At 35.3% G+C, this 26,739-nt stretch overlaps 2 protein-coding genes across 8 annotated transcripts in view; one reads left to right on the top strand and one right to left on the bottom strand.

Annotated features, from left to right (window-relative positions):
* Positions 1-6: 6 nt before the first annotated feature.
* On the bottom strand, positions 7-26,561 carry ERLEC1 (endoplasmic reticulum lectin 1). 3 transcript variants are annotated; one of them, XM_045549594.1, is made up of 15 exons: positions 26,183-26,258; positions 25,762-25,892; positions 20,764-20,868; positions 19,668-19,748; positions 18,708-18,785; positions 18,505-18,568; positions 17,767-17,801; positions 14,897-15,120; positions 14,675-14,804; positions 10,504-10,665; positions 9,479-9,538; positions 5,984-6,108; positions 4,486-4,563; positions 4,188-4,263; positions 7-907 (listed from the first exon to the last, which is right to left on the bottom strand). In XM_045549594.1, exons 3-15 carry the CDS (start codon positions 20,824-20,826, stop codon positions 836-838), a joined length of 1,248 nt encoding a protein of 415 aa, XP_045405550.1. In that variant the 5' UTR covers positions 20,827-20,868; positions 25,762-25,892; positions 26,183-26,258; the 3' UTR covers positions 7-835. The 3 variants fall into 3 exon arrangements, with proteins under 3 accessions (XP_045405550.1, XP_045405548.1, XP_045405549.1); XM_045549592.1 differs by lacking the exon at positions 25,762-25,892 and having other exon boundaries at positions 26,183-26,561; XM_045549593.1 differs by lacking the exons at positions 9,479-9,538; positions 25,762-25,892 and having other exon boundaries at positions 26,183-26,561.
* Positions 26,561-26,739, top strand: part of ASB3 (ankyrin repeat and SOCS box containing 3) — a 135,724-nt gene continuing 135,545 nt past the window's right edge. For 4 of the 5 annotated variants that reach the window (XR_006734704.1, XR_006734703.1, XM_045549597.1 and 1 more), the window contains exon 1: positions 26,669-26,739. The gene's annotated coding sequence lies outside the window, so the exon portion shown is untranslated. The other variant, XM_045549598.1, reaches the window with a different exon arrangement.

Genomic DNA, 26,739 nt, shown 5'->3' with positions numbered 1-26,739 from the left:
ATTGACTACATGACAACACTGCTTGTGAACATTTTATTCACTTTAAAATAAATATTGTGCTGTAAACTGTCCAGAACAAAAATCTGTACATACAGTAGGCAAGTACAGTGGATAGCCAGCACAGTGTGTTTGTTAGAGTAAATCATTCTAAGTCAGAGAAGACTCACCAACGGTCTACACCAGATACATACTCTGGGAGTGAGCACACTCATAAGAAGGAGAAAGAAATAAATAAAACTTCTGAGAGAAAAGCAACCTATTACAAATAAGAATTTCTTGAGATTAACAGAGGTGAAGAAAACTCACATGTTAAGGCTCTACTATGTGCCCAGTTTCTAGTTTAATGCCTGGTAGAGAGTAGTTACTATATAAAAATTTGTTGAAAGGATTTCAGGCACTAGAATTTACATATTTTACATGGTCTCTCATTTAAACAATCTCCTATCAATTCTTTTCTTCATTAGCTAGTTATATATACCACAATTTACATAATAAATCTATTACTTAAAAACTTTCAATAGGTACAATTATATTTGATTAGGTTGGACTCTGACGTGCTTGGATGAGATTTATTTTGGAATCACATATCCAAGCAAAGAAAAAACACAATCTGTTCATAAGACAACAAAAATGAAAAAAGTGAGACAAAATGTCTGCCTTAGAAGTTTATCAATAATCTCTTATATACACATATATATTCACAAAGTGGTTGAAAGTCCTTTTATACGATTCCTTTGGATGAGGTCAAATGGCTAAAAACTTCATAATGAGACACACGGTTAGACAGAAATCATCATGACTTTCAATATTTTCTTCCCTCCAACTTTAATATCCTTTAGTTGGGGAGAGAAAGAAGTCCATTTTCATCTGCTGTATCTAAGATTTTACAGATCACTGGAGATTCAACCTAAAGAATGAGAACAACAACAAAGCCATTAAAAAGTTGCTAAGCTGAATACGTACTTTCTTTATTCAGTATTATTTTGTTAAATGAATTATGTCCTTGTTTTGGAGATAACAGCATTATTTCTACAAATTAAGCTTTTTGAAAAATAACTTTTAGTCATTCATATAGAATATCAGATAGGTGGAGAAAATACTTTTATCTCTAAGTAAATGAGGGGACAGAGAAAAGGAGGAAAAGACAGGAATGAGAAAGGAGTACACAGCTATATCTTACATAACAAAAATGATAAAACATTATGGTAAAATAATTTGTATTTAAAGTAAAAGGCAAAGAAAAATGTAACCCAAAGATGGGCCAGATGTTGAAATTATCAGATGTTATAATAATTATATAATAAATACAATGAAGGAAACAGTGGCAAAGGTAGATAACATCTATGACCAGATAGGGAATTTCAGCAGAGAAAAGAAACCATAAAAAAAAAACCAAATGGAAATGTTAGAGATGAAAACTATATCAGAGATAAATTTATTCAATGGACTGGACACAGCAGAGGAATCAGTAAACCTGAAGACAGGTTAACAGAAATGACCAAATTGAAACAAAGGAAAAGAAGTAGAAATAAAAGAGTCTCTGAGATTTTGGGACAATTTCCAACTAACATTTTTTTTTTTTGTAAGCCAGTCAAACTTAGCAGTGGGGGGCTGAATACCAACTTTAGTGATACTAATAAGTTATGATAACCCACTACCATCAGACCAGCCCCAACTAACATGTTCAATTGGAGTCTCAGACACAGAGGAGAAAAAGAATGGGGCAGAAGAAATCTTTGAGGAGATAATGGCCAAAATTTTAACAAAATTGATGAATTGTATCAACCCACAAATCCAAGAAGCTCAGTGAACTCCAAGAAGGATAAATACAGAGAAAACCACATTTAGGCATACCACAGTCAAAGGCAAAAACCATAAAGTCTCTAGAAGGAAATACAGGAGAATATTTTCATGACATTGGGGTAGCAAAAATTTCTTAGGATACAAAAATCATTAGCCATTAAAGGAAAAAAATGATAAACTGAACTTCACTAAATAAAAAACTTGCTTATCAAAAGATATTATTAAGAAAATGAATAGGCAAGCCATAGACTGAGAAAAAAATATGTACAATTACAAAGAGCTCATATCCGGAATTCCTAGAAATAAGCAGTAAGAAGACAAACAACAACAAAAATGGGTAAAAGACTGAAAAAGACTCTTTCCTTGACCAAACTTTATCCAGACCTCTCTGAACCCTCTTTCTGACTATGCCTCATCCTTGGGCCCTGTGTTTGGCTTGCCTAGTCCAGTTGTAGCAAGAATCCTGCCAAGTCAGTTTAGAGAGATCCCCCACCCTTGATATCTGATTACCCTGGCCTGCCTTCAGCAAGAATCCTGTTAAGTCAGTTTAGGAAGAATCCCCCTGCCCTTGATGTCTCCTCTTAGTAATTTTCCATCCACTCACTTCCATCATTCTGCTTGTTGGCTATAAATCTCCAGCCATCTTTGCTATTAGAGTTGAGCTCTCTTTCCCCTATTGTAATAATCTTGACACATATTGCAATAGCCCTGAATAAAGTCTTCCTTACTGTTTTAACAAGTGCTATAATAATTTTTCTTTAACAAGACTTGGCTAGACACCTCACAAGAGAAGATATATGAATGCCAATAATGGCATGAAAAGGTACTCAACATAATTATTCATATGGGGAATGCTGATTAAAACCACTAAAATGACCACTCTGGAAAACTGTTTGGTAATAGTTAAACATATATCTAATCTGTGATCCAGCAATTCCACTCCTATGTATTTACCAAAAGAAATGAAAACATACAACCACAAAAAAAGTTATAAAAACAAAATGTTCATAGTAGCCTTACTAATAATCAAACCCAAAAAACAAATCAAATGTCCATCTATATAAGAATGGATAAGCATATGTGGTATAGTCATATGAAAAAATACTATTCAGTGATAAAAAGAGAATAGAAGTACTGATCATGAAACATGGCTGAGTTTCAAAAATGTTACAGTGAAAAAGGGAATTCTCACACACTGCTGGTGGGAATGTTAAATTAGTACAGCCATTTGGAAAACAGTATGGATGCTTCCTCAAAATGAAAAATGTAACTACCATATGATCCAGCAATCCCACTACCGGGTATTTATCCAAGGAAAGGAAATCACTATATCAAAGGGATACCTGCCATCTCCATGTTTATTGTAGCAGTATTCACAATAGCAAAGGTAGGGAATCAACCTAAGCGGCCACCAATGGATGAATAAAGAAAACATGATATCTTTACACAATGGAATACTATTCAGACATTAAAAGAGGAGATCATGTCATTTGCAGCAACACAGAACTAGAGGTCATTATGTTAAGTGAAATAAGCCAGGCACAGAAAGGCCAATGTTGCATGTTTTCACTTATAAGTGGGAGCTAAAAAAGTTGATTTCATGGAGGTAGAGAGTAGAATGACAGATACGAGAGGCTGGGAAGGGTGTGAGAAGGAGATGAAGATACGTTGGTTAATGGGTGCGAACATACGGTTAGATAGAAGGAATAAATTCTAATGTTTGATAGCACAGTAAGTGATTATAGTTAACATCATATTGCATATTTCAAAATAGCCAGAAGTGAGGACTTGAAATGTTCTCAACACAAAGAATTGATAAGTGCTGATGGTAATGGATATCCTAAATACCCTGACTTGATCATTACACATTCTATGCATGTAGCCAAATATCACATGTACCCCATAAGTATGTTCAAATATTATGTGTCAATAAAACAAACAAAAAAAGATCAAAAATAAAAATTATGCTGAGTCAGAGAGGCCAGACACAAAGAAATTATATACTATATGATTCCATTCACATGGAATACAAAAAAAGGCAAAACTAATCACGGTGTCAGAAATCACAAAAGAGTATCTTTGAGAGGTACTAAGAGGTGTTTACTAGAAAAGGGTATGAGAGAACTTTCTACAGTGACAGATACCTTGTTTTGGGTGATACATGGGCGCATAAAATTGTTAAAACTTACCAACTCAACATTTAAGATCTATACATTTTATCTTAGGTAAATTATACCTCAATAAAAAAACATGTCAGATATCACAGAAGTGGTATGTGGGCTATATTAAGTCTTAGAGACTAGTGAAGGTCCTTTCTAGACTTAATGCAAAAAAATTAAAATATGGCCCAAAATTGAATTTTTGATTATTTTCTTTTTACTTACCCCAAGAATATACTGACAGGAGTGAGGCTCTAGCATATATACAGTAACAGCATGAGGAGAATCTGATTCTTTACACCTAAAACAGAGAGTACTTTAAGGTACTGCCTAAATCATACAAAATAAAATTATTCTTAATAGTTTTCTTCTTAAGCTATAAAAATCCCATTCAAGTGGACCCTGTATAATTTAACAAATAATTGTCCATAATTATACTTTATCTTTACATAAAACATTTATACATAGAAAGCAGATAAAAGAGAAAGGTATAAAGCATGACATGATTTTTGGTCTAACTTACTTTAGTTTTACAGTCACCTGTCTTGGTTTGTCAGTTATATCACAAATATCTCCATTTCCATAAAAATGTGACACCATCCTGAATCAGAGAAACATACAAGCTTTATTAAACTAAATCTCACTAATTCAGAATAATTGTAATGGCAGGGTGAGAAGATGATCAGAGGGATCAGTTTTGCATTGGTTAAAAAAATGACTATAAAATATTTTTAGGGTTATATCACAGAGGCAGTCTTTCAGATTCTATAAAGAGAAGATAAATTAGAGATACTGTGTAGAGATACTGGCTTCATTCATAATAATGATCAACTTGTGTATTATTTATTTGAATACAAATAATTATGGTTAGACTTCTTTAAAAAAAGCTGTTTTAAAGTTATCTATTTCCCCAGCCCAGTGGACTGTTTTGCGAACAGTTCTGTTTCTGTCCTCTATCAAGCTACTTCTATTAAAATACTGTACTGTAGGTACTATAGTACAAAAGGCAAAGCCTAGGCCAAGCTATAATTCTTAAATGAGCAGGATCCAAACGAAAGCTTTAATTTTGTCAGTCTAACACTCCCCTGCTTCAATATTTATTGCATATAATACCATAACTATTTTCACATGAAACATATACCTATAAGAAAAGTCAAGTTGTTTAGTATATTATAATACTTAAATGTTTATGTCTTAATTTTGCTAACTGTGATTTTGGTCATCAGCATGTTATGAAAACAGTCTCTCAATACTATCTATTCTATGAAGGACAGAGTTAACAGCTGAGAAGGAACAAGGATGAACAATTTAAAGTGTACTGGGCAAGAGACTATAAGAAAAGCTAAAGCTTAGATATTCTTGGGAAATGAAATTAATTTACTTCTGTTATGACAAAATATACCCACATAGCCCAAAAGATATGTGAGGTAGTTTTTGAAAAAGCTACTGCTCAACCATTTTCAACCATTATCTCACAAAGGTTAAGTAACAAAGGGTATATTTAAATAGAATTAAATAACTTACAGAGGTAAAGATTACACATGAAAGACGCAAACATTTTGTAATAGCCCGTTATAATAGAATTGAGCCACTGTTACTAATACCGCAGCTACTCTCATTAATGTACCACCACCATTGTTAATTAAAGGCAGCAGCCAAAGGTTACTGCATGTTACTGCCAGGCACTGTCCTTTACATGAATTACCTCATTTAAATGTCACAACAATCCTATGACACAAGTACCATTAGACAAGAAAAGTGAGGGTTAAAAGACTGTGTAATTTGTCTTAGGTAGTAAAAGAGCCAGCATTTGCATCCAGGTAGTCTTCTTACTAAGAGATTGTGCCCTTAACTATTATAGTGTTGCTTCCCCAAGAAAAGAAAACTAATCTAAAAGATGTGCCCTGAAAAATAATTGACCAGGGATTTTACTTAAGTGTTTAAATTTTTGTGTTTTTCATTATTCTGAGTTTTAGAAATTCTACTAATCAGATCCAAAGGCAAATAAAGTGAATCATTACCTGACTGTCTGGGTACCATCGTCTTGAAGATGATAGGCTCTAGCAGTATTCTTCTTAGCCCATTCAATATGCTCTTCTTGGTTCCATGTCCCCACAACCACAGAGGTTTTCCCACTATCTTTGTCCTAATATACGAAAAAATATTTGTGATAGTGCATGCTTGACATCATCGAGTAGACATTTATGCCGATGACCTGACCCTCCTGTAAGCTATAGTATTTATCTACACACTGGATATGTATGTTTATCTATGTTTAGATGTAATGATGTTAGTCAAACTCGAGTAGAAATTTAAATTCATTACCTTCTTTATTCCTTAATTCTCTGAATAGTGTAACTAATTTCTAGTCAGGTTAGTTCTACATAGTTATTTTTTACTCTTCCATCTCTTTCCTTTCCTACAGATCAGTCCTGTCAGTTCTTTCTTGGAGATATTTTCAGCTTAGTCTCTTCCTCTACATTTTCATCGCCAGCACCTCACCCCCCAACTAAGAGTTTAATCTCTCATACCAAGATAATACAACCACATACTACCATGATTCTAATTAAATCTTGGGCCTCTATCTCTTACCCTTTAGCCTATCTTCATCCTACTTTTGGTCCTACAAATGCAAACCTTCAAGTTATGCTGGTCTTCACAATACTTGACACCACACTTATTTCTTTCTTTCTTTTTTTTTTTTTTGAGACAGAGTCTCGCTTTGTTGCCCAGGCTAGAATGAGTGCCGTGGCATCAGCCTAGCTCACAGCAGCCTCAAACTCCTGGGCTTAAGTGATCCTACTGCCTCAGCCTCCCGAGTAGCTGGGACTACAGGCATGCACCACTATGCCCGGCTAATTTTTTCTATATAGATTTTTAGTTGGCCATATAATTTCTTTCTATTTTTTTAGTAGAGACGGGGGTCTCGCTCTTGCTCAGGCTGGTCTCGAACTCCTGACCTCGAGCAATCCACCCGCCTCGGCCTCCCAGAGTGCTACGATTACAGGCGTGAGCGCCCGGCCCACCACATTTATTTCTGTAGCAAAATTGTCCAGAAACACCATTCTGTCTTTATTATTTTTTTAAACTACATACTGTCCTATATGTGGACTTCCTTCCTTCTCTCTCCTTCCTACCTCCTTGCCTTCCTTTCTTTCCTTCCTTCATATTTTATGTCAGGTAACCATGCCGGGCACTAATATGTATCTGATTAGTAGAATTAAAAACTCCTATTGTGACAAATGAAACAGGCAAGGCCAGTGCTCTAGGGGAGCATATTGTCTAATGGAAGAGATGACTATTAACTTTTTCAGCAACTAGACTGTAAGTTCCTAGATAGACAGGGATTAGAGCAGCAAAATGCAGTGTTTAAGAGGTTGGATACAGAGCAACACTGCCTGGGTTTGAATTCCAGTTTCACCATTTACTACCTATGTGATTTTAGGCAAGTTACTGAAGGTTTGTTTCCGTTTCCTCATGTTGAAATAACAATACCCACCTCTTAACGTTGTTGTGAGGATTAAATGAGTCAATATTTGTAAAGTACTTAGTGCCTGGTATATAAATAGTGAACAATTACTCTTTTTTTTTTTTGTTTTTTGAGACAGAGTCTCACTCTGTTGCCCAGGCTAGACTGCCATGGCATTAGCCTAGCTCACAGGAACCTCAAACTCCCGGGCTCAAGCAATCCTTCTGCCTCAGCCTCCTGAGTAGTTGGGACTATAGGCATGTGCCACCATGCCCGGCTAGTTTTTTCTATATATATTTTTAGTTGTCCAGATAATTTCTTTTTATTTTTAGTAGAGATGGGGTCTTGCTCTTGCTGAGGCTGGTCGCGAACTCCTGACCTCGAGTGATCCTCCTGCCTCGGCCTCCCAGAGTGCTAGGATTACAGGTGTGAGCCACCGTGCCTGGCCAGTGAACAATTATTTTTTATTTCTTTCAAGATACCTAGAAGAGTCCCTCAGAAAATTCTAGGTTATGTGACCTTGGCCCAAATATGTTTGGTAAAACCTAGTGTTGCATGTGTATGGAAAACAGCCATTGTTAATGGGAGTGTAAACTGGTCCAACCCTTTGGAAGGCAATTTTTCAGTATGTATATGTTTTGACCTAGCAAGCATCTTGACAGAAGTGTGCCCTATGAATATACTTGCAAAGGTATACCAACAGAACTAGTTAAAAATGTTCACTAAAACACTATCACAGCAAAAACCAGAAACTTAAAGGTACATCCATCAGTAGAGGTCTGGTTAAATACACTGTAGGTATAGACATAATCCTCTGTACCTGCTGAAAAGAATAAGATCAGTTGTTGCTGACATGGAATGATTTCCAAGATACTAAGTGGAAAGAACAAGTGCAGAGCAGCGCATGATCCCTTCTCTATAAATAAAAGGTTATACCAACATTTATTATATGCATTTTTTTCTGTGGAAGGTTAACTATGAAAATGTTAACAGCAGTTACTTTTGGGAAGTAGGATGATGGCAGAGGAGAAATTTACTTTTCATTTTAAATTTCTGGTGTATTCCTTTCATTAAAAAAAAAGTCACTGGGTATTACCTGGATTGTAGTTAGATGGGTCTTTATCCTTTTTCTGTACTAATAAATGTTATTAAAAACAAAACATCTGCAAAGCAGGAAGAATAAATGGAAAGAATATTTAAATGAAATTCCTCAGGTTTAAGTGAAGAAAAAATTACCCTACTTTACAGATGGCTCACATATTTTCGATGATTTAAGTGTGGAAGATAAACTGATGATTTGTTTTAGCATGCTCCATCTTGGAATTTAAGATCAGCTCAAAACAACTCGAGTGGGCAAATATAGTATTTTATAATTACTAGTATTTTTTTTTTTTTTGGGGACTGAATACAGCCTTTTAAATCAGCCAAGTCAATATTCATTAATTAAAGTTTGTCTTCCATGTCTAGCAGTTTATTGTACCAAAGTACAAGTATGACAAATAAAAAACTATTGGAGCTTGATCCTCAGAATTTAAGTAAGTTCGCTCACGTGTGGGAGAATATGCTGAGTTGTAAAATTATAAATAAAATTAAAATCCAATATATATAAACTTAAAACTTAATTTATTTTAAACTTAGATAATATGGCACCTTTTTTTAGCTGCGAAACTTGCTGTATTTACTCAATTTTACTAACTCTAGCGATAATGTACTATCTTACCATTTATTTTCTTAAAGATGAATTATAAGAATGACTAATTTCTTGATCAAAGCTAATGAAGTATAGCCACAACAGCTTATTATTCTGCGAGGCTCATGGTAATATAAGATTATAAGTAGTTAATAAACAATGTCATTTTAAGATGACTGATTTAGTTAATACCAAGTGTTCTATTTTCCAAAATTTGGAGATAATTCTGATTAGTATTTCCATATTAAAATCGTCTAATAATTAAAATAACACCAATCCCTCTCCTTTTTTCCATGAAAGATTTTTAAAACTTTAAATCATCTAGTGGTAGAATGATATATAAATGCTATTCTATACCTCATGGTATTGATGTACGTGTTTGCCATAGCAGAATTCATATTTCCACCAACCAACACCCTAAAGGAAAGAAAACATTTACATGAAGTTAAACACAGAGAAAGGGGGATTTGGGGCCTGTCTCAATTCTGCCACACAAAGTGATGGAAATACATGTAATTTAAAAAACCTGCAACAGCAATAGCACAGTTGAAAATTAAAATTAAAAATTATTGAGAAATTATAGGGCATAGTGGCTCATGCCTGTAATTCCAGCAACTTGGAAGGCTGAGGCACAAGGATTGTTTGAGTCCAGGATTTCAAGACCAGCCTGGGCAACATAGCGAGACCCTGTCTCTTAAAAAAAAAAAAAAAAAAAAAAAAGAAAGAAAGAAAAAAATTAGCTGGGCATGGTGGCACATGCCTGTAGTCCCAGCTACTCGGGAGGCTGAGGTAGGAGAATAGCTTGAGCCCAGGAGTTTGAGTCTACAGTGAGGTATGATCATGCCACTGAACTCCCACCTGGGCACCAGAGGGAGAATCCACCTCAAAAAATACCCCCAAAATTACTGAAAAATAAGAAAAGACAAATACAGGAGTAACTGCTGCAGTGCTTTGGTAAAATGAAATAAAATAAAATTAAAACTCCAGTTGGAAGTGTATCTCCCTCCCACAGATGCTGACAGTCAGGGGCAAAATTTTACCTTTGTAAAGGTAGATGCTAACTCAAGTTTGACATATGATTGCTACATTACCAAAATGTAGGATATACCATAATTAATGCCCATTCCAGCAATCAACCAGAATCACACATGATTGCTAGAGATAAGGTCAAGTTTTACCTTGTGAGTAAAGAGAACAAAGGCTATAGGTTAGACTACAGAGGTGTGGGAATATGAGACTGCAGAGTGAAAATGTCCATTGGGAATGGCTGGATCCTGCCATTTATAGACAAAAACCTTCTTCAGTGCTGTTAATGCCTACCGACAATAACTGACAAGTAAAAGTTGTAAGATAAATATTTAAACTTAAGGTTTACTTCTCACCCCGTGAAAGCAGTAAGAACCACTAAGGAACTCTTTTATGAGTTGGTCATCTGTCAATTTGGATATGTGGGTTGTTCCAACAGTGAGCATCGGTTGAGAGCCAACAGTAATGGGCTTGTGGATTGCTGGAAATCTCTCTTCTTTAGTTGATTGCAAATCTTCCTAAAATGAAACATGCATATGTTTAAGGGCTTTTATGCCACACTTAATTTTTCTCAGTTATGGCTGATTATTTTTAAACTGTAGAAAATATGGAAAAGTCCACTTGTTTTTAATGTGTTTTAAGAAAATGGACTTTGTAATACTAAATAGTATAGAGAAAACTCTAGACAAATGTTAGTCCCATATACCAGTTGGGATAGGTGATCATCTTAAACATACAGGGATAATTTTCATTTCATATATTTTGTTTCATTATTTTTAGTGAGGACTTTGCTGCTACGTGTTAGGCTTTGTGTCCCTACATTTAATTTTGGAAAATGTGGTCACTAAGGGTAAAGAAAGGATAACAAGCAGGGTAAAGAAGAGCTGGGTGGGAATGAATATGAATATTAGTTATAATTATTCAAATGTAACAGGCCCTGGTTGTTGCTCTGGATGAACCTAAAATTTGATAGGGAAGACACAAACTAATAAGGGTGTAGGGAATAGCAGATTCATGAGGCAGGGGTTATTCAAATAGGCTTTGACCAAGAACTGAAATATGAAGACTTCACAAAGAAAAAACCCTTGATCAATTCTTAAAACATGAATAATAATTTGTGATTTATGTGTATATCTGTGTGTTCTGTCTTTATGTGTGTACATGCATGTGGACTTGAGAAGCAGTAAGAGCGAAGATGTGGGGCTACAATATTTAAACTAAGAGATAAGCAGGCACTGTATGGTGGAAAACTATTATATGCTAAGAGGTTTGGACATTATCTTATAGGTTTTAGGCAAAGATACGCTGTGATCATATTTTTAAGTAATTAGTTTATCAGTGGCAGGGAACAAGGAATAGCAGGGACAAATCTAGAGGTAGAGAGTCAAGTTAGAAGTTGCAGTAACCCATGTCAGAGATGAAGAGAATCTAAAGTAAAGGAATTGCCAGAAAAAGTCCGGGTACATAAAAATAACTAACTGACATAAAGAAGTGACAGAGTTGGGGAAGAGAGAAAAGAATAATTATAAAAGAGGTTAATAAGTTAAGATTTTGTGGTTAATGGGTGCTGACAGTGAGTAGATAGGAAATGACCCTAGACTAGAATTGATCTTAGAAGTGAGTGTTCTGATTATAAATGAAATGAATAATTTATAAAAATTGGATAGTAAATGAGTTCCTAATAAATGTATGGTAGATACTATGTCTCCTTTTTCTCTTGCTGTAGTTACCACTAACCAATTGTGGTTCTTCTGCTTCTATTTCAGCTTATAGAGGAGTATAAGCTTCTATTTCAGCTTATAGTGGTTTCTGGTTACTCCAGAAACCAATGACTTTATCTTCTTTCCCCACCAACATTAGGAAGAATAAGGATTGCCAAGATGGCACCTTATTTTTTGAAAGGACCCTGAACTTTATTGTATAACTCTTTCCATGGTCACAGTCTACTATGTTCTGGCACTATTTTAAGTGCTGAGTATTAAAAATGAAGCAGACATAGTCACTCCTCCTAAGGAACAAAGGTCTAATAGACTGCACTGATAATTTGGAATACATGAGATTTGTATTAAGGTTAATGAAGAAAATAATGCTGCACAGTGAACCCTGTAGCTAAGAGCAAGATAAAGTAGCAAGAATAGAAGCATGGCCCTTTATTATTGCTTATTTTGGACAAAAGTTGCACTTTCATTTTTAAGGAAAATTATTCTAATAAAAATAGGATGATTAGTAGTTTATGTAGTAGAGTTTCAAAATTCACAAAATGGACTCCTAATAGTCTAATAATCTCTAAATTAATGTAAGATAATCACATAGGCAGAACATCAAACCAAAATTCCAATAGCCAGACTTGTATTTTTGTTTAAAAAAGGAAAAAGTTCTTTATCTGTATGGTGATGCTTGATACACACTTAAAAGGCAAACCATATGCAAAATATACGTTTTTAAAAGTTATGTGTAATAGATTTATTTAAAGAATGACTCTCAAATAAGGTTTTTTATTTCTATTTTTTTAGAGACAAAGTCTTGCTCCATTGCCCAGGCTGGAGTGCAGTGGCCGGATCATAGCTCACTGTAGCTTCAAATTCCTAAGCTCAAGTGATCCTCCTGCTTCAGCCTCCATGAGTAGCTGGGATTACAGGTGTATGCCATCATACTTGGCTAATTTTTAAAATTTTTAGTAGAGACAGAGTCTAGCTATGTTGTCCATGCTAGTCTCCAACTCCTGGCCTCGACCTCCCAAAGTGCTGGAATTACAGGCATGAGCCACAGCACCTGGCCAAAGATAAGTTGTACGTAACTATTTATCATATGGCATCATCTAAGATTTTCATATGGCATACGTTCCCTAAAGATGCTAAGTAATTTGAAAGCATTATCATCTGTAGCTTTTTTTTTTTTGAGACACAGTCTCACTCTGTTGCCTGGGCTAGAATGCCATGGCGTCAGCCTAGCTCACAGCAACCTCAAACTCCTGGGCTCAGGCGATCCTCCTGCCTCAGCCTCCCAAGTAGCTGGGACTACAGGCATGCACCACCATGCCTGGCTAATTTTTTCTATATATTTTAAGTTGTCCAGCTAATTTGTTTCTACTGTTTTAGTAGAGATGGGGTCTCACTCTTGCTCAGGCTGGTCTTGAACTCCTGAGCTCAAATGATCTGCCCACCTCGGCCTCCCAGAGTGCTAAGATTACAGGCATGAGCCACCGCACCAGGCCAATTATCTGTAGCTTTTTAAAAATGTATTTTTCTCAACTGGCAGATTAAACACATTATTTAAAGAAAAGTAAACTGGTACTTTTTCTTGAAGAGTAACGAAAGTTGGGATTTGTGAAGCATTTTGATTGAGTGAACTTGTATTTGCTAGTATTTAGATCACTATCAAAAAGAAGACGAGAAGAGAATTCTAGCTTAAGTCTCAATACAGTACTCCAAGTCAAACTATGGAATTAATATTAAGATCACTTTTCCCTTCTATCAGAATGACTGTGTTGGTCAGACGATCCATAAAGAGTCCAGCAATACTTCTGCAAAAAGTACTCAAGAGGAAAAGAAGAAACAAGCCTTGCAGCTAAGTATTAGTTATTTTCTTCTGCCTTCCAGTTTAATGTCAGACCTATAGTGCTATAATGGAGGACCGAATAAAATACAAGACCATAGAAGAAGTAGTATTCATTTCTTCCTGAGGTAATCCTAGAAATCCTGGCTAATTTCCAAAGGAAGTGACACTGGAATCACATTCAAGCATAAGTACAAGTTCATGAGGTGAAGAGAAGGGAGGGGACAAAGCAACAGAAGGACAACGGTATATTCAAAGGCGAGGAGACTAGAAAGAACATGGTACTTTTAGAAAACTCTAAGTTGTTGAAAATATCTGGGATAAGGAGAATGGTGATAAAAAATGAGGCTGAAGTCAGAACACAAAGGGGCTTTTATTCCAGGAACAATGATTTCATCCTGAGGTGTAGTTCATTTCTACGGAAGGATTAAATACATAATCAAATGTTCATTTTAGAAAGAGCATTTTATTAGCTGCCCGGGTAGGACTAGAAAGGAGATTTATGAGATTAGTTTCTGGTCCTAGGAAATAATGGGTCCTGAACTAATTATAGGATGGATCTGAAAAGCATGTAGAAGATAACACTGATGGCTCTTGGTGAATGATTAGAGTCAGAGATAAATGAAGAGATAGGTAAGAAAAATGACTTAGGTTTCCAACTTGGTCAGTTGGGTAGCATATACTGCTTTAAAAACATTGGAGAAGACAAAAAAAGGGTCAGTGTGAATGAGAAAAAATGATGAGTGTGAGATTACTCATAGCTAACTACAATGAATAGGATGTCAAACTTTAGTTTCTGAAAAAGACTAGAATAAGGAAAGGAATTAGTATCAACGAAAAGTGAAATTTAAAATTTTGAGCCAGTAAAATAAATTACTACTACTATACTAAAGAACTCATTAAAATATTGATATGTACTCTGAAATTTAGAAAATGAAGCACTCTGACACTATTATTAGATAATTCTCATACCTCTTTACTTCTCCTAAAAGGCACCCTTAGTATTTCTTCCTGCTGCTCCAACTGCCTCAGGGTGAGGGGTTTAAATGGCGATCCTGGCAGTGATTGGCAAAATATGTCATTCACAGGAGATGCTCTGAACCTATTCAGTAAGAACAAAGCATTAAAGCTAAGCATAAAACACTTTAAAGCATGTGTGCATTTTATGTTTAAAATATTAAATGCACATCCTACCTATATTTAGGATGATTGCACAAGAGTGGTGTCAAAATGACAACTTCATATTCACAAGTTGTAACTTCAGCTACTGAAAGAATTTCATGCTTAGATTCAGGATGACATATGTACATCACAGTACTTGATCTGGGCCGGTTCTGTTTCAAACTACAAGGTGTACCATTTCCCATTCCCACAGGATAGTATGGTGTCATCTGACCTTCGATATTTTTAGTGGGAATCTTAAAAAAAAAAGTATAACACAGACTTTTCATTAGACATGAAGGTGGGGGTGAGGATGGGAGAAGAACTTATTATTCTGAAAGGAAGAAAACTACATTTTATTTATAAACTGAAAGGTAACATTTCTGTATTTTAAGTTCTCCAGTACTGTTTTGATTTGTAAGTTCTTATTTGAGCAAATATGTGTTTTCAGAGCTAGTTTAAATACAGCAAAAAAAGATTATTATTTGGTGTTAATATTAAGATGTTAAGTAAATGTAAATTTATATAAAGGGCTACAAGATCATGATTAATATGAATTATTCTCAACAGTTCTAAACAAAGAGACTAAGATAAAATATAGGAATTTACTATACTGGGCTGCTCAGAGCTTTCTTCACTAAACTCTCAGTGAACGGCTGTGTTAGAGTTTAGATTCTACAGGTCTGAAGGTTGACTGGCCAAAAAATAGGGCTACATAGTAAAACACTATCTTCTAAAACAGTAATCTAAATGTAGTACTAGTTCATCAATCTGCTTACTCTTCTTTCTTGTTATTAACAGCACATACTTTTCAGAACATAAATTCCTATATAAATCTATTGAAGGCCAGCAAAAGACAAATTAAGAAACTTTCATGGGTTGGAAGAATAGATTACTAAGAAGTTAGCTCCCATATTTTTCTCTATATAAACGTAAGGAAAATCTAATGTAAGGGCTTTAAAAAGATAACATCTCCAAGCAAGCTCTTTGGAGGCAGGGATCTCATCTTGTATCACTTTGGTACCCTGTCAGTACCATGTCCAAAACAGGCAATAAATAAATGGTTCCAGGGAAAAATATTTTGAGATTTCTTTGTATGCTATTTTCATACTAGTGTCTAAAATTAGAAAATCCTGGATTCAAATCCAAGCTTTGAATTTACTAGCTTTTATGACTCTGACCAAATTTCAATTTTTGCCATTTGTAAAAGTAGATAATAACATACAGTCATGCACTGCATAATGACGTTTAGGTCAATGATGGACCGCACATACAATGGTAGTCCTGTAAGACTATAATGGAGTATATATAGAAACCTGATATATGGCACTTGATACCAGCACTGCAGATAAAGTAGAGGAAGTGACTGACATTCAGTAATGGTGCTGGGAATTTGGTTTTCCATAGGAAAAACATATTATAAATAAATAATATATATACCATCTAGGTTTGTGTAAGTATACTCTATAATGTTTACACAATGATGAAATTGCCTAAAGACATTTCTCAGAACACATCCCTGTCGTTAAGTGACACATGACTATATACTCAAAAGTTGTCTCCCAAATTAAACATTAGCTTTTGTTACATGCCCATGCCTGGCACTGTCTGGCTTACAAATTGAGGCTCAATAAATGTTAGTTTTCTTCCCTTACCCTTTTATTCCTCTTCCTTTATCATTTCACACTTTGAATTCCATCTTGCTATCCTCCAGAGTCACAGTAAATAAATAATTTATCTCAAAGGTAGTCTGTAAAATTAAAATCTTTTAAAATAGCAATGCTATGTGTGTCTATGCTTAGCTTATCAATTCCCCCCAAAGCCACCCTTTGTAGTTACAGGCATCCCTTTTAAGTAATTCTCAAAGCCTTTGTCATTTCATTTTACTTCTAATAAAAGTATCATTATGATATTAAGCCATTTATACAAAAATCCTCTATCAATAAGTTATTTAAACTCTATGAAAATTCTTAGGATTTAGAAAGCATTTCTTGAACTACATGGGTATTTAAAAATTATGATTAGGCATCTTGAGGAATCATTCTTTTTAAACAATCCTACTTTTAGCCATCATTTATCCATTCATTCAGTAAACATTTATGAAGTACCTACAATATGTCTGGCACTCTGCTTTGCACTGTGGGGTAAAGAGATAAAAGGCAGTCTCTGCTTTTAAGATGCTTGCAGTCTGGTAGCTTGTTATTTACATATATAGTTTATCTGTTTTATCCATGAGAGATGGGGCCAAACAACAGGAAAAAAATGCAAAAGCTCTTATAATAATTGTTTCCAACATTAAACAGAGGGAACCACTGTTAAGCACAAAAGTGATATAATGCTATTATAGAATGTTTCTCAGAGCAGTGATAGATTTGTTTACTTTTGTATGATCTTATTTTTGTTTTTTTTGAGACAGAGTCTTGCTTTGTTGCCTTGGGTAGAATGCAGTGGCGTCATTACAGCTCACTGCAACCTCAAACCCCTGGGCTCAAGCCATCCTCCTGCCTCAGCCTCCCAAGTAGCTGGGACTGCAGGCCTGCACCACCATTCCTGGCTAATTTTTCTATTTTTAGTAGAGATGGTGTCTTGCTCTTGCTCAAGCTGGTCTCCAACTCCTGAGCTCAAGCAATCCTCCCGCCTTGGCCTCCCAGAGTGCTAGGATTACAGGTGTGAGCCACTGTGTCTGGCCAATTTTTGTATCATCTTAAAAGTAAATAGAAGGATTATAGTGTAACCCTTCTCAGAAAGACCGAATATATTGTAAATGCTCTTTGGACCCAATCCTTTGAGGTATTTGATCAAGAACACATAGCTATATTCTGTCCATTAGGTTGTATAAATTCAATCCTCACTATAATACATGTTAAGAGTACAAAAAAAAAAAATCAACATTTGTCACTTGCCTCATTTGATTTTTCCTTTTCTTCTGCTTCTCGATCTGTTGAATAATATAAGAATAAGGTAAATGTAAAGATTGAGCAGTGACACAAATACGATACAGATGACTAAGTTTTCAACCAACTTTGTAACTTTAAACTTCTTTTAAAAGGAGATCTAAAACATACTTGATTTTTTTCTTTTTTTCTTGTTGGCCCCTTGATCTTGGACATGATTTTTATCTTACTGCCTTAAAACTAGTTTCCTTGAAATGGTTTTGTCTAAAAGGACAGTCATATTAATCTCTGTATCTTTACCTATGACATTATTTCAGGCAGAAAACTGACCAGGACAATTTTCTTTTGAAGTATTTATATCTCAGTGAAAAGTTAAATCTCAAAATAATTGGCCAATTTGAATAATATAAATAAATCAAAATATTTCACAATTTGAGGGATACAACTGTTTCCATATATAAAAACTTTGCTTAAACCAAGCAAAAGACTGACACTATGTAACACCAACATGTACATCTTGCCAGATTTTAAAAACTTTATAAATAAGTAGGAAAACAGCATGTTTATCAAAGCAGAAAATAATTAAAACAAAGACCTCTTCAAAAAGGTTTTCTAAGGGATAGTTGAGAAACTTATTTCAGTGTTTTAAAACTCATAGTCTCCAAGAAAATTTCTTAAATCCTAATTTGAACATATATTTTAAACCAAATTCCAGCATTACTGCCAAATCACTATGTAGAGACCAACCTTTTTCAAATAGAAGGTTCTTAGCCAACATATTCCCAAGGTAGTACTCGTGAATATTGATTTTCTATATTTAAAAATAAAATAAAAATACAGTAAGTATTTTGCAAATACATTTTAAAGGATATAACTTTGAAACTATCAATCTCATTATTAAATTCTCATTTTATAATGTTCTATACTTTGTATTTTCAAGAAAAACACACCTGACCAGTTTCTTTCTCTTCATGGTACTGCCGAATGTGTTTTCCATGACATACTTCATAAGTCCAATAAGATTCAATCTAAGAAAGATGGATATATTTAAATATTCAAAAGCTACATAACTCAACTGAATTACTTTTTTTTTTTTAAGAGATAGGGTCTTGCTCTGTCACCCAGGCTGGAGTTCAGTGGTGTGATCAGAGCTCACTGTAGCCTCCAACTCATAGACTCAAGCCATCTTCCTGCCTCAGCCACCTGAATAGGTAGACTACAGGTGCTACACCACCATGCCTAGCAAATTTTTAAATTTTTCGAACAGATGAGGTCTTGCTATGTTTGAGGCTGGTCTGAAACTCCTAGCCTCAGGCAATCCCCTCGCCTTGACTTCCCAAAGTGCTAAAATTACAGGCATGAGCCACTGTGCCCATCCCTGAATTACTTTTTGATATCTGAAGTAGCTGAGCAGATTTCCCCAAGGATTTACAATAAGCTTTCATTAAATGACACTTATAATTATGCCTCAGAAAAATGTAAAATTTCTGAAGCTTATTCATTATTTCCACTAATTAGCTTATATGTGAGAATTCTGTGAAGGAAATAGGTCTGGAATATAACTGGAGTCTATAATAACTACCTAGCTTAGGAATAATTTTCTACGTATCTTAAAAAATAATTAGCATTTTAAATAAAAATTCTATTATCAATTAGACTTTCCTTTCAACTGAAAAACATTCAAAATAATTTCGTAGGTGATATGATTTGATATTGGTGTAACTGGGTGTCTGCTGCATATAGTGTATAAAAATTTAAGTGACCAAAATACCATTAAGAAATAACTTAGATTTACACCTAACTTAAAATCTGATACAACATAATAAAGAAGAAATATAGAAGTATTTTCAAGTGTCTATTGGTTGTTGGAAATTTATTTTCCAGTTATCAAGTGAAGATAAAATACATACTCTGTAGGAACAACTGCTTTGTTTAAATAGCGGTTCCAAAAGTTCTCTTGGATTAGGACCTTTATAATCCTTTTCTTCTTCCTACAAAAAAAACTGGAGTTTAATACTTATGATTTTTCCAGAACTTCACCCAATTCTGCTGAGTCAAATCACAAATGCTTTGGAAATAAAAGAGGAAAAAAGTCAGAACCTTTAACAAGATCCTATGGTGGGCCACTTCTTTCAAATGAAGTATAAAATATGGAGCCAGAGAATAATCTTTCACAGTAGTCGTTCTTTCTTCTCTTAAAAAAAGGTTTGTATATATCAGTTTCCTGAATAATTCTTATAAACCTATTTCAGAATTTTTAAAAGCCTGACCCCAACAAATTCTAGCTATAAAAGCCTTAGAATAGTTGAATAATATAGGATATATTGGAAAGTTTTAAGGTAGTTTTCAGTTTTCTGTATATTTTTACATTTCAGACTTGAATGCCCTATGTATGTGTAGTTTCGTGTTTGTATGTATTTGTGTCTTAAGGAGATTTAAAACAGCTATCTTTAGACAGATTTCAAATCTGAACAAAACCTAAGAAAACACTCAGTTTAGTATTTCTAGTGTACAAGTCATGAAAATATTATGTAATTGGCTTAACAAATTTATTGAGTGGAGGAAGTGTCTCAAATTTGTTCAAAATTCAACAATAGCCTCTTGGCTCCTAGGCTAGTATCCTTGCCATTTTACCATTCTGCATCTCCTGTTTCATCTTGAAAGAAGTTATTGCCTTGACGGATGGGTAAGAGGCAGTTGGGGCACTTTTGGAGGAAGAAAAGGGCATGAGCTAAGGTAGTGAGAAAGCATAAGGGCCCAAAAGTTCTTTGTTAAGTGCAGAGTTGGATTTTTATTTAAAATATTAATAATTAGTTGCTAATTTTTCCAAGATGAACTACAAAATCAAAGAATTCAGGAATATAAAAATAACTAATATTTTTATGCTAAAACAGGGTTATTGACAAATCTGTTATTAGGAATACTTTATTTCAAAGTATGTGGTTGCAATATTTTAGATAAATATCTTTGGCAACAGGGACTATCAATATGTTGATAAAAACTTACCTCATCCCCACTTGTCACGAGGGGAAGTATGCATTTATATTTTTCTTTAAGTGCAGTTGTCATGATGACGTAATTATCTTCTTTATACAAAACTCCAGTTGTGGGCTAGAAATAGAACAAAAGATATACATTACCTTTTCTGGTTAAATTGTATAACACTGAATAACTATAGTTCTAGGTAGAACAAAGCTTCCTCAAACTAATTTAATAGTTCAACAGAAGATTTTTAAAACATGTTTTCAAATGGAGGGAAAATATTCTACGTATTTTTGAAGGACAAAATGAATACAACAGACTTTGTCCTGGTATTACAAAATAATAGGAAAAAAATGAACAAAATAATGTTTGGAGTATAAAGAAAAAAGTAGTAATGCAATAGGTTGACATTAAAATGCTGATTAAAAAGCATTAATGGCCGGGTGTGGTGGCTCATGCCTGTAATCCTTGCACTGTGGGAGGCCGAGGCAGGTGGATCGTTTGAGCTCAGGAGTTCGAGACCAGCCTGAGCAAGAGTGAGACCCTGTCTCTACTAAAAATAGAAAGAAATTAGCTGAACAACTAAAATATATAGAAAAAATTAGCCAGGCATGGTGGCGCATGCCTGTAATCCCAGCTACTCGGGAGGCTGAGGCAGAAGGATTGCTGGAGCCCAGGAGTTTGAGGCTGCTGTGAGCTAGGCTGACGCCATGGCACTCTAGCCTGGGCAACAGAGTGAGACACTGTCTCAATAAAAAAAAAAAGGCATTAAGAGGCAATGTTCATAGATACACCATCATTGAATACTTATTACTGCTATTAGCAGTTACCCTTTATATGTAACAATTCACAGCACTTTGCAGTACTGTCAATTTTGTCAGATGGGACACTAGAACATAATGTAGTGCAGTATTTTTCATATTTGGAGAATGTACGAATTTATCCATAAATAGATTCATTTTTAAAAGCAAAATTACCATGGTTCATTTGTGCTGACTTAACTTTTTATAGTATATATCAGGGGTCCGGAAACTTTTTCTGTAAAGGGCCAGAGAGTAAATATTTTAGGCTTTGTGGGCCAAATGGTCTCTGTTACAACTCTATCAGTCTAGCAACAAAGTGCAGGGACAATATGTAAACAAACAGACATGGTTATGTCCTAATAAAACTTTATTTAAAAGTAGGTAGTTGGCTAGCACAATAGTTTTCTGACTCCTGGAATATATCAACAAAACTATCTTCAAAGCTTTTTATACTTTAAAACCAAATAAATTCATATTGGTTCATATGATCTGATATGATTCAAATGAACACTTAAATTAATATAACTGATATTATTTTAGTGAAAAGAAATCTCTGCTCTCTGATAGCAACTACTGGATATTAACTACTAAGGCAGAGATTTTCAGATTTTATGATGTAAGGTCTACAATAATTCCATTCTTTCTTTACTTTTCTCTTCTTATGGTACTGTGAAATTAATGTCCTATTTGGTTATTCCTGGCAAGGAAAGAATCACTTCTTAGTAAGTACCTCTGTTCTTTTCTCAATTTAACAATAACAACTCTTAACTATAATAAAACCAGTATTACTAGTCACCAATGTAATCTTAAACACAAATGCAAATTAAAGCAATGTTTTTACAAGACAATAAAATAAAATAAAGCAGTAAGTACCAGCTGCATTAGCTCTATGACACAGTACTGTTTTAAGTGCTTTACATTTATTAACTCATTAATCGTCAAAATAAGCATTATACTCATTTTTACAGAAAAGAACACTGAGGCCCAAAGCTTAAATAATTTGTCCAAGGTAACACAGCTAGAAGCAGCAGACTGGTTCCATATTCTGTGTGCTCTTAACTGTCTTAATATATTTGAATCAGCTTTTATCAACTTTTTAAATATTACTATGTAGACTTCTGGATTATGGCCAAGGAGTCTTGTTTAAAAGGCCATTTTAAGTGATGAGAAAAATCAAAGAGATTTGAAAGTAACAGTTGCAAAGCTAAATTTATGATAAAGGGATCCATAGAAACATTTATTCAGTTGTACCAACAATTTGTTATAAGACATGTTAGTAATGCCTTTCAATTTTTTTCAGATATATATCTGATAGTGATATATCAGATAAATGCCACTATCTAGCTATGTTACTTCATATAACAGATTATATGATAGTGAGTTATGCAAAGCATGATTCACATTCACTTAGCAATGAACGGCCCGAAGTCTTGTCAAATCATTCCTGTACGGTAATGAAGGCAGACTATAGCAAATGACTTTAATGTATTCATGTCTATTTGTGAAGTACCTGCAACTCTGATATTCAGAGTTGAATCTTATAGCAATATTGACTTATTTACTAAAATGTCCACTAAAATGCTAATGATGGAAAAAGGAACTGCTTGTTTAGAACCACAGCAAAGAAAGAAGACAATTCTTGGTGCAAAGATTTGTCTTTCATTAGTTTAGGAAGGGCTGCTTTCCTCATCAATAAAATAGACCAAATAGCAATTCTATTTGAAAATTCTTCACTGAAATGTTAAAAATTTTACCCTACTTTTTGGTAATAGAAATTACTGGGAAAAAGTTAACCTTTTGTGATTTTCTAAGTTAAAAATTTTGGTCTACTACTAAAATGCTTCTGATTTTGTAAAACAGGTCATTTAAGAAAACAAAAATATAATAAATTTTGAATATACAGAGTTACAGAGAATATAAAAAGCTTACTTCATATAACAAAGTATTTTCAGTATAAGAGGTAATATCTATTAGTGATTTCATATAAAGTTAAATTTGAATATAATGAAACTAATCAAAGGAGTGTCAAGGAATTTAAAACTATCTTGGAATGGGAGAAATCCCTAATGTTTGACATGGGTCTGGAGGAATTAAGACTGTTAGAGGATGAGAGAGAAAACTTCTATCCTGGGAGAGGCTATAAAATACACTCAGTGATACAATCTGTCAATGTATATGACATGTTGTAAATCATGGAGTTGGATCAACATTCTTTCCAAGAGTAATGCTTGGGGAAAGTTTTTGAGTAGGAATAAACTATATTAACAATAGAAATGGACTGGAAATTAGATTTATTTTGTGGTTCAATTTGGTGAAATCCATGAACTATGTGAAGTAAAGAATAATTAAACATAATGACAAAGATGATACTTTGGAAGGAAAATATATACACAAAAAACTGAATGGTAAAAACTAGGAAGCAAAGAATATTATAAGTATTAACTAGTTAATGTAAACATGAAAAAATTTACATTTTGGTGCTTAATACTTTCTCTAAGTAAATTTGAAAGCAAGATTCTAAAAGATTATATATAGTCTTCATATATCTGAACAGGAAGATGATTTAAAGCAGAGAAGATTTTTAAAGCTTAAAAAAATTCAGATCTTCTAATCCAGTCTCCGATAGTAGAGAGACAAAAAACCTTATCCTACTTAATACAGCTGCTTAGATACAAAAGTGCAACCAACTAGCTGATTAAAAAAACAAATGGCAGTGCCAGGTGAGGAGGGCAGTAGTTTCAATTAAAACAGAGAAGGGAAGCATTAAGATTATAGAGGTAATAAAAAAAATCAAAAGACCAATGACAGTGACTATTGTGGCTTATCTTTGCATGGGGCCATAGACCTTTTGCCAATTCATAGAAAAATGGCTCTAGATTTTTCTCAAAATAACTCAAACTTAAAAAAGGAGAAAAAAGCCAGGAGGAGTGGTGAGTGCCTGTAGTCCCAGCTACTCAGGAGGCTGAGACAGGAGCATTATTTGAGCCCAAGAGTTTGAAGCTATATAATACTAACTATCTTCATACCTGTGAATAGCCACTGCACTTGAGCCTGGGCAATATAGTGAGACCCCTATCGCTAAAAAAAAAAAAAAAAAAATTTTCTCCCTAAATTTTCAAATGTGCCCATCTGAGATTAGGTTGCATTGCCAAAGAAAACTAAAAACAAAATTTCAAAATAAAATTGATAGAGATGTGACTGGGATAGCAAACATCAGTGCCACAAAGAAAACTGAGTAACAATTTGGTAGTAACCTCTAAACAGCCATTTTAGTTATCTACTCATAGGTTTGTAATTTCTCAGGGCCACATATCAGTGTGCTTTTTTCTGTTAAAAAACCACAGGTGCAAAAGTAAAACATTTTAATGATCACACTCTTTAAACATTTGCCATGTTCATTCCAAGTACATTCTTTGGATACAACAACGAAAGTCAGATTAAAGTATTCTCACCCCAAGCCTGTTAACGTTGTATCTGATTTATGACAAAATTTAAATAGGCATTTTAACGTACCAATATTTCATGGTATTAATACAAAAATAAACCTGACTTCTCAGAGAAATATTTACCTAGATAAATTCAAAAGCCATTGAACAATCAGAATGGGAGAACAGAGGGGTGAAGAAACAGACCAAGTGTGAGATATACGCAAAAATTAATATTTGCAAACAGAAAGCTGCAAGGTAATAACATCCATTAACTTGATTAATCTTGTTTTGACATCATGGTATCACTTACTAATGTCTCAACGAAATAGTAATAGAACAATATAATAACATAGTCTCCCAAGTTGAATGAATGCAGGTAATTGGAACAAGAATTTCTTTTAACTTTTGCTTTTTCCAGGACTTCACTCTGAAATAAATGAATTAATATATGGACTCATAAGAACACGTTTTTTTTTTGGCCTGAAGTAGCTTCACGCGGAGAGGAAGACTTTTCAGCAGTCCACTCCCCCAAAATTGAACTTTCATTCCCGTGAGTTTATAAATATGTTCTTTACTGTAGGAAAACTCATCATAAAAATCTCATGTTCTGGGGTCTTAAATAGCCGTAATACATTAAAACTTTAAACGATATTCTGCATAAAGGGTCCTTAACATCTTACAGGCCAAATATCCCTCTCGGAAACGACTTTGGAAGACAAAGGTTCCCCTGCTTTGTGTATGTCTATGTATATACAACAGATGAAAAAACAAATATGAAAGAGGGAACTCACGTTTGCAGTACGGTTGTGTGGGCAGGGTGGTGTGTAATACTGAAGGAAATAAGGCTGCTGGTAGAGGAAGAGCTGCAGTTGATTCTCCAAAGGGAAGATGAATAGATGCACCTGACGTGATTCTAAGAAAGCTGTTTCCAAAGGATGGGAGTGTTGGGAAGTAAGTTCTAATGCCACAGAGTTAAACAGGGGAGAGCAGGTGATCGCTGGAATCCTAACGTTTAGCACGAGGGGCATATCCACATAATGCGTGAATGAATGAATGAAAGAACGCAGATTAAAGGAGCTTTGGCTTGGGGAAGGTAAGCGCTTGCAGAGGAGGTTCGGGGGAGTGGAGGAAGCCAAGAAAACCGAGGGATAAGGCCGAACCCTTAGTGCCAGGAGAGGGGGAAATGGCTTCGGGTTTTGTGAGGGCACTGACCAGAGAGAACTCGGTGCCGGGCCAGTTGACTCGGAAAGGGATGTCATCGCTGAGTGGAGGGAGCGCTCGGCCGCCGCCGGACGCCTCCAGGAGGCCGCAGAGGACCAGTAACACCGGCCCAGCGGGGACTAGATGCCGCACGCCGCCGCCTCCTTCCTCCATCCTCCGCTGCCGCTTTCTCCAGCCGCCACCACAACCTCCTCCGCCCAAAGAGGAGAGGAGTAGTAGGAGGAGTAGGAAGAGAAGGAGGCGGCGGGACTATAACGCTCCCAGGCAGACGGGGTCCCGACCGCCGCCACGTCTCCTTCCGGAGAGCCCGGCAACGCCGCCTCCGCCCCCCTGGACCTCCCCCCACCGTTTCCGGGGCACGCCGCGTATCAACATCCGGGGCCGCAGAGCCGTCCGCCTACGGAAGCCGGGACGCTGGGCGTACTTCTGTTTGCGACCGCCGCAGCAGCGTGGTGGAGATCGAATGCTGCGGCCTTCCGGGACAGGACTCCCGGAGACCTGGTCTCAGACCAGCCAATTCGGCGGATAAGTGGCGGCACGACGAGCCG

This window comes from Lemur catta, chromosome 4 (genome assembly GCF_020740605.2).
Source record: "Lemur catta isolate mLemCat1 chromosome 4, mLemCat1.pri, whole genome shotgun sequence".
NCBI lineage: Eukaryota > Metazoa > Chordata > Mammalia > Primates > Lemuridae > Lemur > Lemur catta.
This window is presented reverse-complemented; position numbering and strand designations above follow the sequence as displayed.

Bases quoted from the DNA above. Each gene is read 5' to 3' on its own strand.
- ERLEC1 (XM_045549592.1), bottom strand. From the start codon at position 26,344: ATGGAGGAAGGAGGCGGCGGCGTGCGGCATCTAGTCCCCGCTGGGCCG. The intron at 14,805-14,896 runs GTAGGATGTGCA...CTTACTGAATAG, and splicing joins TGCAATCATCCTAAATATAG to GTTCAGAGCATCTCCTGTGA. The intron at 6,109-9,478 runs GTATAGAATAGC...TTCGTATATTAG, and splicing joins ACGTACATCAATACCATGAG to GACAAAGATAGTGGGAAAAC.